This window comes from Eschrichtius robustus, chromosome 6 (assembly GCF_028021215.1).
Source record: "Eschrichtius robustus isolate mEscRob2 chromosome 6, mEscRob2.pri, whole genome shotgun sequence".
NCBI lineage: Eukaryota > Metazoa > Chordata > Mammalia > Artiodactyla > Eschrichtiidae > Eschrichtius > Eschrichtius robustus.
Genome location: NC_090829.1, coordinates 101,800,719 through 101,820,181, shown reverse-complemented (window position 1 = coordinate 101,820,181; position 19,463 = coordinate 101,800,719). Strand labels below are relative to the sequence as shown.

General features: G+C 33.9%; 1 protein-coding gene across 2 annotated transcripts in view; it reads left to right on the top strand.

Moving 5' to 3' along the window:
• EPHA6 (EPH receptor A6) overlaps window positions 1-19,463 on the top strand; it is an 839,145-nt gene that overhangs the window by 40,960 nt on the left and 778,722 nt on the right. For both annotated transcript variants that reach the window (XM_068545596.1, XM_068545595.1), the window contains exon 2: window positions 18,297-18,361. In XM_068545596.1, the coding sequence (XP_068401697.1) occupies window positions 18,297-18,361 (65 nt within the window). The remainder of the gene's footprint in view (window positions 1-18,296; window positions 18,362-19,463) is intronic.

Genomic DNA, 19,463 nt, shown 5'->3' with positions numbered 1-19,463 from the left:
AAATTAAAGCCTAATTCTTTCAATAAAATCATCACTTAATATAATCAACTACTCCCTTGACTATTGTGTGACCTAGTTACAGGAGATACATATCTTGCTGCCCTCCAGAAACATGAATGCTAGTTATGGAAATGAAATGTTATGGTATAGTAGAAAAATCAGTATACCTGGTGAGAGATATGGATTTTAATCTAGTGGTAGCACTAACTACCTGAGTGATCTCTAGTAAGTCTTCTAATATTTATGGGACCCATATTCATCATCTGTATTATGAAATTATCTATAAATAATTTTAACTGACATATGGTAAGTTTCCAATGAGAAGCAAAAACTAGCTGTACACGTTAAGAATATTTGGGTGAGGGAGAGAGTTCACTGTGGCCTTGATCAGTTGGGAGAATTTTTTATGCCAATACTACCATCATTTCTCACCTGGACTCTTCAGTAGCCTTCTGATAGGTCATGGTGCTAGGTCCTAGAAAAAAGTTCATGAACAAGGGGACTAAGGTCGCTGAACATAGGAAACTTAGTCTCCTCTGGGAGATAAATGATTAAATAGCTACAGTAAAGTCATGCTTCTTTGCTATGGGACATGCATTAGTCTAAGGAGACTCATTAAACATGAAACTTCCCTACCATTGGGTAAAAAATATCAGAAGAGACTTCCAACAAGAGCTGTCACATAAACTGAGACCAAGGGTAGGTCGTCACCAAGATGAGAGAAAATTAGTTTGTGAGAAGCTCCGAAGAGTTTGATATTTTAGAGAACATGAAATAAATTCAGTAAGACCTGGAGCAGTGAGTTTGAGGGATGTAATGAGAAGAAAGGCTTGAGGGATGAATGTCAAGATTCTGCAGGGACACAGAATCATGTTGTTGGTGTCGAGAATTGCTGAGAATTTTTGTTGAGATAGCTAATCATTGCTAGTCCAAAAACTTATTGAAAAAATTAAAATTATTTGATTTGGTTATAGTAGTGATTTAACATTGTCTTATTATTGTTTTACTATAAACTGATGGGTGTTCTTATGAATATGTAATGTATAGTACACACTGGGCAAAAGTAAATATCAGACTAGAATAAAAGGTTCTTCCTCATTGGAGGCACGAGAACACTGACCATGGTTATTTTTACTGTTATCTCAATTCTCAAATTAATCTCTAAGAATATACATTTCTTTGTTTTATTGTTAAGGACTCATAAAGACAACAAAATTATTGAGACTAAAACCAGTTTTTGGAATAAAAACAACATGTAATCAAGTTTTTTCTACTGTGTCCTCATAGCCCATGAGCCATTATTGGTGGGGTTGAGAATTGAGTCATGTTTTTAGGTTCATTCAATCATAATGAAAGGAAGAATTTTTGTTGAGTTTAGGTGATACTAGAGGAAATACCGTCTTCAAGAGGAATATAAGAAAGGCTTAGTGAGTAAATGCATATGTGCAAGTTGTGTTTTGTTTTAAAATTGACCAATTGCTTAGCTTAGTTTCATCATTATTTATGGTGTTATGGTAGGAACATTTCATTATGATGTGTGACATTTTGGAGTTGGCCTGAAGCAACTGGAGTATTAATCTTCTAGAAAAAAACAGAAATTTCACTTCTTGGCAACATGAGTCCAATACTATATCAAGAGGGTGTTCATTTAAATTTAATTTTTTGTACAGGATGAATTCAAAATTCTCTTCTTAAGTCACTCAGTTTCACAAGTTTGGGTCCGTTTCCTAAATGTTCTCAACTACCCTATTTTTAAGAATTTTACATGGTACAGTATATTATTTAGAATTTGAAGTAAAAGTAATTTGTTCATCTCAAAAATGTACTTCCTAATGCAAAATGGTTTGCTGTCCATCAGCCTATTCCCCTCTGTTCCTTATTGACTTGAGTGCCTCACATAGTTCTTCGGTTTACTAAGTACTCAATAGAGGGTTGACAAAGGAGGAGCCCAATGACTGTGTCTTCAGTATTTCTCACATCAGTAGCTTCCTTACCTGGGATTGGGGCTTTAGACAGTACTATTTATTTAATAGTTGCATTGTGGAATTCCTTTGAGCCAAAAATGTTTTAATATGTCATCAATTTCTCTGTAAGCAAGATGACTAGGATATCATTTCCCTTATAATAGAGGGTATGTGAGATAATTGCCACCATGGTCAGAGTAACCTACGTATTGCTGATTATTGTCAGCTTGGCTCCCCTGCTTAGAAAAAAGAGGACCCTTTCCCCAGGAACTATGTGAAATCTTCATATATAGGGGCTTCCATACTTTCCTAAATTCACAATTTGCTCTTCTAAGGCACAAAGGAGCATGATCAAAATTTATAACTATGTCCCAGAGGAATAATGGGCGTGAAGAATTGTTAATATTCTCCTTTATTTTCTGAGGTTTCAGCATGTTTAGTGTCTTATAAAAATACCTTTGCTAAAAGTTTGAATTTATATGAAAACCTAACCAAAGAGGGGCTCAATAAAAGGTATCATTCTGGCCACTTCAAGATTAAAGTGTCAAATCAGTAGGCTCCCTACATTTAACTTCAAAGATGTTGTAGCTGCCTCTGTAGCTCTTTTTAAATGCTTTTTAATACCATCTGATGTTCCTTTGTGGCCATAATGCATTGTTTTCTTTGTTAAGAGCACCAACTGATTTATTCTGGGTAGATAGTTCTTCCTGTTCATAGGTAAATTTTTTCCTTATATTTGAGTGTATTCTTTCAGATTACATATATATATTTTTTTTCTAATCTGAAAAAATATGCCTAAAACTACTTCAAATATACTTTATCTTCCATATATAAAATCTCCCCTACCAAGTTTCCATTGAAATTTCTTTTGCTTATGTAGTGATTTCATTTCAGTAGTTTTTTTTTCTTTCCCATATAATCAGGATTTTAGGATTATTACTGTGGCTTTGCAAATGTTTTGACTCTGCTCAAGTAATTTGTTTTCACACAGCCTGATAGAGAAGCACAAAGTTCTTTTACTATTTATTGCTTTTGGAACAGTGGATTTATAATCACAGACCTTACCTTCTCCCTCCCCAATATAATCTTCTCAGTACTTTGCAGATACTGAAAATAAAATATATTTTTTGTGTGTTCTGAGTTATCCATTTTTATTGACATTTTGAGCCTTTACTAACTGCAGTTATATGTATTTAGTTATTCTAAATTCCTCGTTCATTTTCATTTTGCTGTTCTATTCAATTATTCTTTTTAAAAAACAATCTTGAGGAAGAGTGTGAGGATTAAAATACACAGTCTGGCCTTCAAGGAATTTAGAGTCTATGGAAGAACAGTTACACAAAGAAATACATACTGTGTGGTAAAATAAAGTAAGATAATTACTGTTAGTGAAATATGTGCAAATTTCAATATGGGATAAGAATAAGAGCATCTCCATCTTATGGGGGTAAATTATGGAAGAAATCACATTTAGGTTAAGCCATAAGTGATGACTAGGAGTCGTCTTTTGGAACCAAACAAACAAGAGTATTCCAAGCAGAAAGGAATAGCGTGAAATGTGGAGAGGTGAGAGGGCAAGGTAAGTTTAAGGATTATCAGTATATCAGAGTAATGCAGGGCGAAGATGGGGTGTTGCAGAGGGACAGGAAGATGGGACCAAGCCAGGAAGTGTCTTGCATGCAACAGAAAGGAATTCAGAGTATACACTGTAAGGCAACAGTTGCCATTCAGTGTTGTCTTGAAAAATTTCCTCGAATGTTAGTATATTTTCAGTAGGAAAGAAAAAATGAGTTCCAAAAAATTAAGGAAAATACTGGGTTAAAACTAGTTAAGCAATATTTTATTTTATGTTTTCTCTGATCATTGTTAAATAATTCACATCATGAATCTAAAAGCAATATAGAGAATAATTCAACTCCGTATGATCATGTCTTCCTTTCTAGAGGCTTTCCATGAGCCTTAAATCCAAATTAGATTCATAGCACTTAGTATAATACATAGTTACATATTTAGTTTACAGTTTCTGTTTATTTTCTCTTTTTCACATTAGATCATGATCACCCTGAAGGTAGGGGTTATGTTTATTTTGATTTACCTTTATACTCAGAACTTGGTTGTATGGTCTGTATGAAGAAATAAGTGCACATTTGAAGCAAATATTTTGAGAGAATTTTATAGACAATAAGGAGAACCACTGAGGAATTTTGAACAGAGAATGGAGAAATCGGATTTGAATTTTAGGCAGATCACTGATGCTGCATTGTGGAAGTTAAATGAAGGGAATAAGACCAAGGAACCCTGTCCAGTTGAAAGAGAAAACTGGGGTAGGGAATAGAAAACGGATAGATTTGAAGGTGATCCAAACAGTTAAGTATCAGTTTTCTATTGCTGTTGTAACAAATTATCACAGATTTAGTGGCTTGAACAACACAAATTTATCCTTACAGTTTTGTAGGTTAGAAATCTGACATGGGTCTCCCTAGGCTAAAATCAAGGTGTGAGTGGGACTGTGTTCCTTTGTGGAGGCTCTAGGGGAGAATCCATTTCCTTGCCCTTTTCAGCTTCTGCAGTCTGTTCACATTCCTTGGCTCATGGCTCCTTCCCACATCTTCAAGCCAGCAATGTTGCATCTCTCTGTTCCTTTCTTCTGTAGTCACATCTTTCTTTGACTCTCTTCCACTTTTAAATACCCTTGTCACTACAGTGGGCCCCCCAGGTAATCTAGGAGGGGAAGAGTGTTGCCCCCCTATTTTGAGATCAGATGATTAGCAACTTTAATATCCCTTTGCCATGTAACATGGCATATCCACAGGTTCCTGGGATTAGGGCATGAACAACTTTGGGGGACCATTCTTCTGCCTGTAATATTCCATGTGCAAACTGATAGTTGGGGAGTGAAGGATGAGTCAGGGATCAGATACAGGTTCCTAATTTGTGCACTTGCGCAGATCTAGGATAACAGTAACTGAAATAGGGAAATCAGGAGGTGGTACCCTTTCATGGGAAAACAATGAGCTCAGATGCAGACATGTTAAGTGTGAGGAGTGTGGGAGGAGGTAGTTGAGAAGATATGAATACCAGTTGACCTGTGGGCTGGACCCAGGCAACAGGAGGCTCCTCACCACCTCCCCTGTCCTTGGAATGTACAGTTCTGCCCACCATTCCCACAGTGGGACCTGTTCCAAAGACTCAGCCTTGAGAGAGTAAGGTGTTGTTGAGACCATCTGGACAGTATACATGACTGAACCCAGTTGAGGCCTCTATATAAACTTTTAAGATTCAGTCCAGTGGGTGTGGAGATTTTTCATCTTGTGGCTGCCCAAGACAAGCCTCGTATAACCCCCGTGTTTATTAAAGCCTACCACCTCCCGATCTGGAGTGGTCTGCCACTTTCTTTGCTCTCGCCTAGCCTGCTGTGTACAGGGACCAGTTTGCAAACTAACAAGGGGCCTCTGAATTGTGTCTAAAGTATAAGAGAGAGATTTATGCTGGAGATACTATTTTGGAGATTGAAAGCATTGAAATGATAGTTGAAACTCCCAAATGGATAAGTTTTCTCTGCGAAGTGTAAAGACAGAGAAAACAAGAAAGAATAGATTCCTAAATAGTGTGCAATTGTGCATTACTTAAAATATGGCAGTCTTTGATTATATGATGAAATTAAGTCATTGAGGAAGGAAAAACTATTAAGAGAAGTTGCTCAGAAACTATCTGCATTGAGAAACCAGTGGTTTTTAATTTTTTAAACTCTTTTCATTCTTTGTCAATAAAAATAAGGACGGCAGTGTGTTTACCTTTGTAAAGAGCAACCTAAGACAGAAACAGTCTGGCCAGCTAATTGTGGACACCATGCCTAAATGTTTAGATTCTTCCCTACATCATCAGCAAATATTATTCTCTGTCCTTATTTGAAACTGTATAAAATCAACTCAGTAATTGGGATTTATTTTGCTCACACATAAGAATCTTTCTTGGAAAAATACATATACTTTGTAATTAAAGAGAGTCTGCAGACAGAACCAATTCTCTTTCCAAACAATAAAAATAAGGCCTTCCAAAATTTAGCCAATATCAGATGGGCTATAACTATGAAAACTATAATATGCCCTGTAAATAGTATTTGAAATGCCAAAGTTGTAGTTGGCAGTACAGTACATATGTATGAAAACCTAAGTAGAAAACTTTTCATTGTTTCTTCAGCACCATTCAATGTGAAGAGCTTTGTAATGGGTAGATAAAATTCTTTGTTTCATAAATAGAAATAAACCTAGGATATTTAAAATAGTAAAACAGGGTTACTCTTTTCTCTTAATTTAGTACTTTTCAAGAAATCTGATCTTTAATTTGGTCTCTTGATATGTTTCCCTTCAGGGAAGGAGATTCCCTGGGGAGACAGATCATCAGTGAATAAATCATCCATCTCATTTATAAATTAGTCTCCTGTATGCCTGATTAGCAAGATTTAGTCTTCTAAAATATGACCATTCCTCAGAAGAATAAAAATTGAGCTTCTCAGCCATGAAAGCTGAGGATGGAATTTGGATCTTGACGACTTCACCAAAGGAGTTTCTCAACATTTTACATTTCTTACCATAATTCGTGTCTTGGGTAATCAATAAATTGAAACTGATCAAGGTCTTATGAAAGCCTGCATCTGCTTTCTTATTCTTAATTATACTTGGGAAACCCATGTTGGATAAAATATTCTCCATTTGCCTAAATGTTAAAATTCCATTATCATTTTTGTTGCATTTACTTTATTACACAGGATCCTGTTGATAAACACTATGACAGTAGAACTTAACGATTTGCCTTCCATACAGGATAATGATGATAATGCCTGTTTTTTTAAAAATGCTTTTTCTTTTTTCTGCCAACAATAAGGCTTCCATCTGTCATTCTTTTCTATATACTGAAGCCATGCTGCTCTTGGCATGGGTCACATTTGTAAATGTTTCATTTATGAACCATTCCTCCTCCTGACTCCTCTGCAGTACAGAAATATGCCACAAAAGATCAACTGTCTTGCAGTTCATGAACTTCTAAATCTGGCATTGCATTTGCTCTGTCATTTCCTCAATAGTTTCCAGTAGGAAGTTGTCCTACATAATTCTCATGACTTTATTTATCAAATAATTATGCTAAAAAGCTGTTTAATGTGTAAAACATATGACAACTGGTTGTCTTAATATTTTATTTGTCTTCACATTTTTACTGTCCATTTCTCTTGTCATAGACTATTCTGTTCCATAGGCAATATTACTTAACAAAATCCTCAGTACAATTGAATTTAGTGATTCAGAAGACAACACACATTCTTTAGGCAGTCAAGGATGTTGAAATTATGGTAAAAGAGTTAAAAAATTATGTTTTTATTTAAATTATTCCTTTGTAGCATATCCCCAAAATGTATACTATTGTATGAACAGATTATCAAGTTTCATGACTTGACAACGGTGTTTTATAAGCAGCTGACTGTGAAATGTTGGTGTTCATAAACAGTTTAGTTAGCTGACTTAGAGTCTTAAACATTGGCAATTAACTGTACCATTTTTAGAGACTAAAGAAGCTAGGGTATGGATAATATTTCTGGGATTAGCTGGAGAGGGGATGGATGGGGAAATCTAAGAAAAAAATAACGATTTTTTTTTCTTAGATCTCTCTAGAAGACTCTTTGAGTAGATCAATTAATAAGAGAAATTCAAAGGGCAAAGGAGAGACAACCATAATCCATAAAACAATAAGCAAACTTTTGTTTTACTTTTTTTTTTTTTAACATACTATCCTGGTAGAGTGGCTAACAAGATTAGAGTGTGTTGAGAGCCAGATACTAAAGCTTAGAGCATTATCAATACTTGGTTTAAGGCAGACCAACTCCCAATAATTGGTAAAACAAGAATTTTGACTTGGCTAAGTTTACACAAGCACACAATAGTAGAGCCACATATAGAACCCAGGAAGTAGATAGAAGGTATAATCTAAACAGAGGGTAATGTTTGGAGCTGATAGAAGTTGGAGTTTTAGGAATCTCTTTCAATATGTTTCTATGAGGAATTGCTTACATAGTGTGATTTTAGGTATGCTGTGAAAAAACCTGAAGTCACTCTCACCTGAAGGGTGCTGTAATCAATTCAAATTTAACTTGAATAAATAAATAAACAGTGCAGGAAGGGATAAGGGGAAATGAGTATTCATAAGCACATTTGTGTGCTATTTTATTTAAGATGTTTTCTTACTGTGACAAATGCTTTCAGTGGGGCAGCAGATAGAGGGGGATGATTTGAACACTGTACATTGTCAGAGATGGAGATAGATGCACAGAATTTGGACTGAGAGAGAGCAGCCTGAGGGCACTCTGATGAAAGTGTAGCGGCTGGGTAGAGCAAAGAGGACTCCAAAAGGTACAGAAAATGTTTGTGTTCTCACAGTCCATTCTGTGCTCAATACAACAGGCTACTCACTTGGTCCCTTAACCACATTTGAGAGAGATCATATGTGATAACCTTTGACCTTCTCCATTACAAACTAAAGCACAATAACCATGTAAATTTCCGGCAACGCTTGCCTTCCCACTAATCCTCCACTGCATTTTCAATATTTGGTTAAGAACGTTTTTACTTACGGTATGAGTTTTTGACCCACGCTCCCTTCCATTCACTTAGTTCGTTTGTGCATTCATTCACTTATTCATTTTATTCAACAAGTATACACACATACATACGCAGACCCTTCCTTTGAGAAGGTCATATTATATTGGCAGAACTAAGTTGTAAATAAATATTGATAATTGTATCTCTATTTGGCTATAATTTCATTGGACAAAAATGAGAATATTGTCCTTTCAAAGTTTTTTAATATATATATTTTTCAAAATTTTGAAAATACAATTACTATTTTTACCTGAAAATTTTTAAATTTCTGATGATTAAAACTTAGATTAGAAAAACGTTTACTTCTGATAATGTTTAACTTTTTTTATCTCCCACTCTAATTAAAACACTCTGTCTCTCCTGACAAATTTAGCAGATATTTCTTATATTTGGTATTATTTTGGAGGGAGTACCCTTCAGGTAGAGAATTATTTCCCTTCATGTTGTCTACTGGGGTGCATTTCTACAGTCTATTCATTCCTTAGCACTTCTTTAGAAACTGAGGTAAGTGGTCCAATTACTAACAGTTTTGATGGTGCTGTTGATGTAATATTGGGTGTTTGCCCTTTTAGAGTAGCAATTTAATTCTACACATTCTACTAAACAGCTTCAGCCTTTCCTCTTCTGCACCTTCAGAATAAGGGCATTTTAATCTGTTTTGCTATTTACATGTTTGAATAAACTAGGGCATGTGGGTTGACACAAAAATTCTAACAGTGGGAGTGAAAAGATAACACCAGAGACTCCTTGAGGGTAGACATTGTATCTTATAAACTTTCTATACCCTGCAGTAGTTAATATAGAGTCTAAATATAACAGGTACTCAATTAACGCTTGTTGAAATAATATGGAAATGTCTTCATGTAAAATCAAGTAACATTTTTGTGACTCCAGTGTCCTAATGAAGGAAGTAAAAAACTATTTCTATTATGTCTATGTAAGTGTAATGGCGGGAAAAAGCAATCTAGGAAAAAAATTTTTTCTTCCATTTTCAAGAAAAACTTTTTCACTGATAATTTTTTCTTAGATTCTAGTAAAAGTCATGTTTTCCTTCTCAATGCAAAGCCACTACTGTTTGTTTTTAAGGTAGGGGTTTCAATAGGTTTTTTAGACTTTTCTTCCATTATATAGAAATAGTTTTGCATTGAAATGGCCATTACATTGTAGATAAGACTTTCAAATAAGTAGTCATAATGTCTTTTACCAGAGCTATAGAAACAAAGATTTAAGCACATTTCAGACCTTGAGCTTCATTTAAAAAAAAAAAAAAAAAAAAGGAAAGTGTTCAAAGCCCATGGAAGATAAGTGAGAAATGTGAGAAAGGAATGAACTAGAAACACAAGAAGCCTCTCTTATGCTGTGTAAGTGATGGGATGGAGGTGCAGTGGTTTGGGCTAAGTGAGGTTTATGTAATAAATGTTGTGAGTTTCTGTGAGAGATGGAAAAAAATCACAACATTGGTTAAATATATTGTAAGACTAGCAAATCTAAGACTAAAGCCAAGTAGTCTTTTCTACCTATTAAAACTGTGTAATTGAAGCAAATGGAAATAATACTTGTCCTAAACGAAGCTACTTAGTTTCTTTATAGATCAAATTGCTGAAGATGTCAAAATGAAAGCATTATATATTGCTATTAATTTGGAACATGCCAAATTTCCTTTACTTTTTTTTTTTTTGCCATAGAGATAACTGAACAATTTGATGAGGAAAGCATGACTTTGAGGTGACTCATTGATAAGTCTTAATGACCTTGTTCAGGAGCCCAGAGTGAACCTATCATTTAGTGACCTTGTGATGGATTAGATCCACATCTGGGTTCTCCTTGGGTCTCTGTGGTAAGCCCTCCTGTCTAACAGCAGGCTTCAGAAATGATTATGAGACTGAAGCAGATAAGGCTGTGTCCAGCAGGATAACCATGTAAAGTTTCTTTTGAATAAACTAGGAAGGTGTAGAAGTGAGGATGAACATTACTAGTTATATATATATATTTTTTTATATGTGGGAGGTTCTTGGTATTTTGATTATTATTTATTTATTTATTTATTTTTGACTGTGTTAGGTCTTCGTTTATGTGCAAGGGCTTTCTCCAGTTGTGGCAAGTGCGGGCCACTCTTCATCGCGGTGCGCGGGCCTCTCACTATCGTGGCCTCTCTTGTTGTGGAGCACAGGCTCCAGACGCGCAGGCTCAGCAATTGTGGCTCACGGGCCTAGTCACTCCGCGGCATGTGGGATCTTCCCAGACCAGGGCTCGAACCCGTGTCCCCTGCATTAGCAGGCAGAGTCTCAACCACTGCGCCACCAGGGAAGCCCCACTAGTTATATTTTTAATCAACTATTAACCATTCATTGTTTGGATAAGGTTTTCAGTGGCAGTTCTTACTCAATGGTATAACTTGCCTTCTAAACAGAAAACTAGCTTGAATTTTTTGCCCCTTTTCTCCATTTAAGGTGATAATTAAGGAAAGTAATTTCTGGTTATTATAGCTTATTTTTCCATCAGAACTAAAAAACAGTGACTTGTTTTCAAGAAAGGACAGAGTCAGAAGTTTGAACATGCTTTCTGAAAAAAGATATTTTCTAGTAGAGTAGAAAGCTGAAGGTTGTGAGTTCACGTGGTCTAGACTGATTTTATTCTCTGATCTTGAGAAAGCTATTTAACATCTCTATGGTCATCTTACCTTATCTTTCAAGTAGGATATCCAAACTCTCATAGAGAGTGACAAAAATAATCATGAACAACACCTATATTAAAAAACAAACAAGTAACAATAGAAATAAGAAAGCTATGACAAAACAAAATGCTTATAAGTATACTTAATGAACAAGTATTGATCTCAGTTTCTAGATAAAAATACTTCGTTATTTTTGAGAAGGAGTGAGTCTCCTTGGGAAATGTTGCCTTAAAAATAATGTCAATATACAGAGGAACATACCAGGGGTAAAAGTAAAAATCCTATGTTTCCTTAAAGCAATCTGTGTTTGATTTATTTTTAGGATTCTGGCTCTCTATGAGGGTAGAGAACCATAGTATCTGGAAGTTAAAACTGACTTTTGGCAATCAAACACATGCAGTTATGTCAAAATATTACTTAATGTGGTAACTTGAATCCCAGTTTAAAGTAGGATCTAAACAGGATAACGTTGAAATAGACTACTGCTGTATGTAGATAGACAGATAGATATAGATAGATACGTTTGTTTATATATCTGTGTCTATAATTTGAAATATTCTCTGGTTATATTATATCTGGTCATGATGTCAGAAGTATTCCCTTTATTTTACCTGTTTTTTTTGGAGCTATGGGAGGTGTGTTACAGTCAGTGGAACATGGAACTAACTATTAAAAGCCTTGTTACTAAGTGACTTAGTAATTTTATCTTTCTGGGTCTTATTTGTAAAATAAAGGTGCTTAATGGAATGAGTCTAAGAAGAAATGCCTTGCCTTTCTTTGTATGAAGTCTATTTGAGAAAATTCTAAACCTGCGTTTACTGCTCTCTGAACTTTTAAAAATATTGATAAATCTTTGAACTCAATTCATATACCATTAACTTGAATTTTTACAGCAAAATTATCCTAAAAGAATAACTACCTTCTTAGTGGGTTGATTGATCTCTTCCTTGTTAAATTTTTCAAAATGATATATAAATAAAATCTCATCCTTTTTTTATTGTGTAGTTAGAATAAAGGTGATCTTCAATTATATACTATAAACCTGTATGCTAATTGTTTTTAAATTAATATATCTTAAATTTACTGAAAGGGATATCAAGACCTGATAAATTATTCAAAGGAAAGAAATTAACATTGAGCTTTTTAATCTTAGGTACTCATTACTCTCACATTTAATCCAGTGCTATCAACCTTGTCTTTATCATTTGTTATCTTCTTTTAGCCACAATAAAATTTTCTTATAACTTCCAAAAGAATGAGTAAAGGGAACACTAATAAATTAAGAGAAATTTTCAGGGAAAAGTATAATATGCTAGAGATTTATTTCTAAAAGTTAATAGGAATATTGTACATAGTTTAGCCTATTCTGTGCATTATGTTGCTTGTTAAATGAAATAAACATTTTAAAAACTTTATTTTGATACCACCAATCTACTACTTCTATTTATTTTTTGGTTTACCCAATTTCTCATTTATTATATCAATAAGTAATTATATTTTCATGTGTACTCCCTAAATAAGTCATTGGTGTTAATCTTTCTATATTTAAAATCTTGCCATTAAATTAAAAATAAACTATTGACTTTTACTGAAGTTAATATGGACAGTGTTCTTTTCCTTCCTAAGTTTACTTTTGCACTCAAGTAGGGACTAGAAAACGTTTGTTTAAAGCCAGCAGGAGGAGCTCTCACCTTGCTGGGTCCAATGCTGTTAGTGTGCCTGAAAAACCTGAATTCGTGGGAGCTTGGCCTATGAAGCAAGTGATAAAATTTAAACATGTATCACATATAATGGTGTTAAAAATAAATCCTCAGTTTTCTTTTGATATCAATGCATCCTTCACTTGTCAGGAATGCAAATTTGAAATTTTGCTGTTCTTAAGAATTTTTAAAAGGTGTGATTGCAGTTTAATGAGGAAAGTAAAGCAATTATGTAAATCTTGTTTCTTGAAGCTACTAATAAATAAAAAAATTGCTTCCTAAGGATCTACACTGTTGTAGGTATATACATATTTTCTTTTTTGTTTGTTTTGAAATGAATATATTTCAGTTTACAAATTATAAATATTAAGAACCAAGCAGCCCAATTGTATTTTAGAAAAAATAATTATATCAATGAATGAATTAATTCGCCAATCTATGAAAAAGAAATCTCCGTTGGTAGACTTCAATATTAGGGATTTTTGAACACTCTACTCCAGTAAACCCCTTGTTTTAAATGGCATGATTTGTAGGTAGTACCAGTAAAGTTTCTGTAGAACCCATTGATGAGAAAACCAGGATATAAACTTATCTAGATTTGGAATCAGCAAAATAAATAATGATTTTTCTCTGCATCTACTAAACTAAAAAAAAAATGATAAAGTTTTATATTCAAACTTAAAAGGAAGGAAGAAAACACTTTAAAAAAAAAGTTTAAAGGTTTTAAATATTTTTTAAGGGATATCCTGGCATAAATCTTTTGGTTGTAATCACTTTGTGATCTAAGGAAAATTATGTAACCTCTCTGAGCCTCAGTTTTCTCATCTGTAAATTGAGCATTTAAAAAAAGAAACACACACACAAAAAAAAAAAAAAAAGAAACAACTTACAGGACAATGTGGAGATTCCTTCAAGAAGGAAATATATAGACCATCCTTCCTACAGTGACTGAATTACTATCATTACTTTAACAGCCTGCTAGCAAAATAATGATGTATTCCAAAAATATAAATGTGCTAAAGGAGTAACATTAAACTTTTGAGTGCCCCAAAGTGGATACTGGTATTACATACTTCTGAATTCTTTTCAATAGTATATAGCAAAAATAAAATAACATTTATTTAATAATAAGATAAACTTAGAGTTTTGAATATTTATTATAATATCTTCAGCTTTTTTTCTCTAATATGTGAGATTATTTTATTACACTGAGTGAACCCACACAGCATCAAATATCATTTTGTGAATTTGCATGTGTGTGTTTGTGTGTGTATGTGTATATGTATGTGTGTATGTATACATACATAGATATATATGTATTTGTACTTTCTTTTATTTCTAGGCTTGTTAGAATTGTATGTTAATATGGAGTAAATGAGGCTATAAAGAAAGCCTTTTTAAAAGCTCTAGCCCTTTATGTGTCCTTTCATCTCTTTATGTGATATTAGCAGCATAAGTCATTAGCTAAATATATTAATACATTAAGAGTAGAAAATGGTGTAGCCTAATTCGATCATTCCTTCTTCATTTATTAACTGAAATATTTCAATAAGAGAAATGCACTGCACCCTGGTGGTTAAGAATCCTCCTGCCAATGCAGGGCACACAGGTTCGAGCCCTGGTCCGGGAAGATCCCACATGCCGTGGAGCAACTAAGCCCGTGCGCCACAACTACTGAGCCCGCGCTCTAGAGCCCGTGAGCCGCAACTACTGAGGTCTGCGCGCCTAGAGCCCTGCTCCGCAACAAGAGAAGCCACTGCAATGAGAAGCCCGCGCACCACGATGAAGAGTAGTCCCCACTCGCCGCAGCTAGAGAAAGACTATGCACAGCAGTGAAGACCCAACGCAGCCAAAAATAAAATAAATAAAAATAAATAAAATAAATTGAAAAAAGAGAAATGTTCCTTCATTAACTATTTCCTTATTCAGAAGTATTTCATATAGAAAAAGCAAAAAAAAAGTTTTATTCTTTTCAGATTATTTACCAGTTTTTAAAACTAATGATTTCCTAGTGTACTGCAAAAGTTATTAGTAGGTGTATTTTATCATTATGAATGCATGGATTTCAGCATGTTTGAAGTGTTTCAATCCCTTATAGTCATTAACCTTGTATATGATCAAATTATAAATTTTTGGCCAGTGGAAGCCTATGCCAGTTGGTTCCTGTGTCCTTTTTACATGACCCTAGTATACATTGATATATTCCCTGATTTGGTATAAGGACTATAAAGCACCACCAATGAAGTAATCTTACAAAAAATAAAAATAAGTGGAACCCAGATCTGGTCAAGCCACTAAATATATCTACCAATTTAAAGGAAATACAGGGAATGGGGGAACATGTTCAGTGATATCTCACGAAAAGGAAAATCTGGAATGTGGGATAAGACCACTTTTGTGGGTCAAAATTTTTGCTAGTAAATTTGATTTCATGTAGTGAAAAGATAACTGGCTATTTAAAGCAACAGTGAGATACTATTGCACACCTGTTAGAATGCCTTAAATAATCTGGACAATACCAAGTTCTGGTGAGGATGTGGAACAATTGGAAAACCAGACATTCTGCTCATGGGAAAGTAAATCTTTACAGCCATTTCAGAAAACAGTTTTACAGTGTCTTAAAGAATAAGCGTTCTTTACATAACCCAGTAATCACTGTTTACCATGGAGAAATGAAAGCATAGGTTCATATAAAAATCTGTATATGAAAGTTCATCAGCTAGGGAATTCCATGCAATAGAATACTTTTCAGCAATAAAAAGGAACTGAGTGTTCAGTTGTATATATAGATGCACATAGCAACATAGATGAATCTCAAATGCATTATGCTGAGTGAAAGAAACCAGGCTCAAAAAGTTTCATACTGTATAATTTCATTCATTTGACATTATGGGAAAGGCAAAGCCATAGGGACAGAAGTCAGATTAACGGTTTCTCGGGGCTGGGGTGGGGAAAGGATTCATCATAAAGGATCACAAGGGAAATTTTGGTGGTGATGGAAATATTCTATAGCTTGATTGTAGTGGGGGTTACATGGAAGTAGGAGTTTGTCACAATCCCTAGAAATGTACGTTTAAAAAAGGTGAATTTTATTGTAAGTAAATCATACCTCAATAAACCTAACTTAAAAAAAAGAAAATGGGGGAACCTATAGATTAAAAAAAAAAAGACCTCACCATAATGTATAGAACCTATTTGGATCTTGACTTTCTGTTAAAATAAGTTGAGACCATAGGAACATTAAACAATGACTGGATATTTGATGACATTAAGTAATACATACTATTTATAGTAGTGAATTGTTATTGTAGTTATATTGAGAGGAGTCTTTATCTTAGATATACATACTGAAATTTTTACAGATGAAATTGTATGATTACTGGAATTTGCTTCAAAGAAATCTTGCAGTGAGAGTACGTAAACATGTATAGATGAAATAAGATTGGCTATAGGTTTGTAATTATTGAAGCAGGGTGATTAGTACAATGAGGGTTCATTGTACTGTTTTCTCCACATTTTAAATTATTTTTGAGAATTTTGCATAATAAAAATTAATTAAAGAATTATGGCTCAGTTTTACAAATGTATGCTTAGTGAATATACTGGAAGAATATTCTGCAATGAGTATGTAGAGTTTATCCCAGAAATTTAAGCATGGTTTCATACTAAAAATCAATAAAATGTATCACAGTCAAATAAGAAAACCCACCGAATCCTTGCTATAGACACGAAACAACAGATGCCAAGTAACAGACTTCCAATGACATTTTTTAAAAACTACAAAAACCCCTCCAATTTTTAACTAGATGAAGAAGTAAAACTCATGATGAGATACCAAAGGATTGTTTCTCAGAGTGCAGTCCATGACCGGCATCTGGGGGACTTGAAGGTAATAGTTAAAATTAAAATCTGCTGAAACATGGGCCCTACACATTAACCTGCTGGAAACACTACAAAAATCCTCTCCTGTTGATCTCCATCTATCTTTCTGGCCTCATTTCTATCCTCCTAGTTCCCCCAAATAATCTCCACTCCTATTCCCCATTCCAGCAACTGAGAACTGATTTAGTCGTAGCTCAGTTACTTTATAGAAGGTATTCTAAAATAAATTTGATTCTCATCACATCTGATTAAAGACCCCCTCATCCTAGCCCAGCCCAAATTGCATTTCCTTTATGAAATTGTCCCAGACCTGCCCTACCAGCCTTAGCCTAACTTAATTGCTAAGCTATTATATAGTGTTCAATTTTAGAATTTAACAGAGTATGTCCTGATTATTTGTTTGCTTGTCTTCTCAACCATATTATGAGTTACATTTGGTCAGGGGAAAAGGTGCATGGTTTTTATTTTTGCTTTTGCCTTCTTTAGTGGTAAGTATACTAGCACATACAATAATAATGTAAGCTACACTTTAAAAATATAGATTTCTTCAAAATGAGTTGTTTTCATACTTTGCCAATCATATATAAGGGCACTTAATAACACACAAAGAAAATATACAGGTAGGCCTGCTTTAAAGGTTTTTCTTTCTTTAATGTGGTATTAAAAAGACTATATATGAAAATGGGGGGAAAAGCAAAGGTGATTATTTCATTGCTGGTTTGCAAAGTGATCCTGTACTCATGCAGGGCAAGGAAAGAGAACAAAGAAACAGGTAGATCACTCCAGATTGGTAGGTGGCAGGTTTAATAAGCAAGGGAACTTATGCACAAGGCTTGTCTTGGGCGGCTGTCAGACAAGTAGATCTCTGCACTTGACCACCAGAGCCTTAGAGACTTCAACTGGGTTCAGTCACGTATACCATCCAGATGGTTTTGGCAGCACCTTATTCTCTCAGGGCTCTGTCCTTGGAACAGCTATCACTGTGGGAATGATAGGCAGAGCATAGTTCTAAGGACAGGGGAGGAGCTGAGGGGCCTCCCACCCATTGCTCAGGTCCAGCTTATGAGTCATCTGGTAGCCATATCCTCTTGATTAACTCCTCCAACATTCATCAATTTTAAAAGTCAGCTATTAAAAATGACTTTGTTAGTACTGTTACTCAGTCATCTATTTCATTTAGCATTGTTAAACACCACGCTATTTTAAAATTAATTTATAACCACCTTATATTTTATATTTACTCAATATTATTAAGTATTATATATTAAGATTTAGTACTTACAAATAATTTTAAAGTGATTCAACTTATTAAAGCTAATACGATGAATAATACTAAAGGTCGTTGACATTAATTATTTAAATAACTGATTCATTCTTATGTCAATTGAGAAGTTCATGCAAGTTTTTTTGTTTTGTTTAATTCCAGTTGTGTTGCTTGATACAACAACTGTGCTGGGAGAGCTAGGATGGAAAACATATCCATTAAATGGGGTAAGTTTAAATATCTTTTAAAATTGTTATTCTTGTTAGATTTTTAGGGTCTGTTATAATAAAGAAAGAAAAACAGTGTGGTTTTGGATGTATTAAGTATGAATTTTAGTGTATAACTTAAATGACATAGGAAAGATTAAAATGGAATTAGAACTGCTAACCAATGGGAATGATATATAAAATTCTTTGCTTTCTTCTAAATTAGTAATTGTTCTTTAATATAGTGTTTACATAGTAGTATTAGAATAGCTATCACATAAATATTTTCTTTAGAAATACAATTTTATGTTCAAGACACTTTTTTTTCTGTGTATATGCTTGTTAAATTTGGTAACCTCACTGAGTATTTGTACATAAACAAACTTTAGATTATCATAGCATAAGTATATTTTCCAGATACTAACAATTTGGTATTCATTAGAAAATATGAGTCTGCCAAAGCAGTATGTGTCTTTTGAACTTGGCAAAAAGATACATTATGATCAGGCTTTTGTTAGCTGAGTGTAGTTGCTTTTGAAAGGCTTATAAGAATGTATAATTTACTAAGTACACTTTTCCAGGTACTGACATCATTTTAGCTATGGTTGTACTTGACTTTTTATATGTTCTGATATATTTTGCATCATTTTCACAGTCAGTGTATTCCTACTATTTTTTTTCATTTCAAGCTAAAATAAAAAGGGTGGTTTGTGATGCTTTTTACCTAGGTTTTGTCTATTTAAACAAATCTTCAATAATGGAGGTAGTCAGCTGTTTTCAGATATACTTTGGTTAGCTTTTCTTCCTTATTTTAGAAATTGTATTTTTCTCATTCATCACATTCTTCCTTGATACTGTTTTACATTGCTTTTTCTGTTACATCTACAAATTTAAATCTGAAAGAAGTTGGTTGACCCAAAATTGTTTTATATTTTTAGAATCATTCCAGTAATGCTCTTTCAGTTTGACCTTTATATCAGCAATTATTCAACAGTTATTCATTAAATGTGTATTTTCAACTAAAAATTCCTATGAAGAGTTTAATCTTTCTGTCTTTAACAGGTTATTTATTTATTTCTATTTGTTTGTTTATAGACTATGGTTTTATTTTTTCTGAAATTTA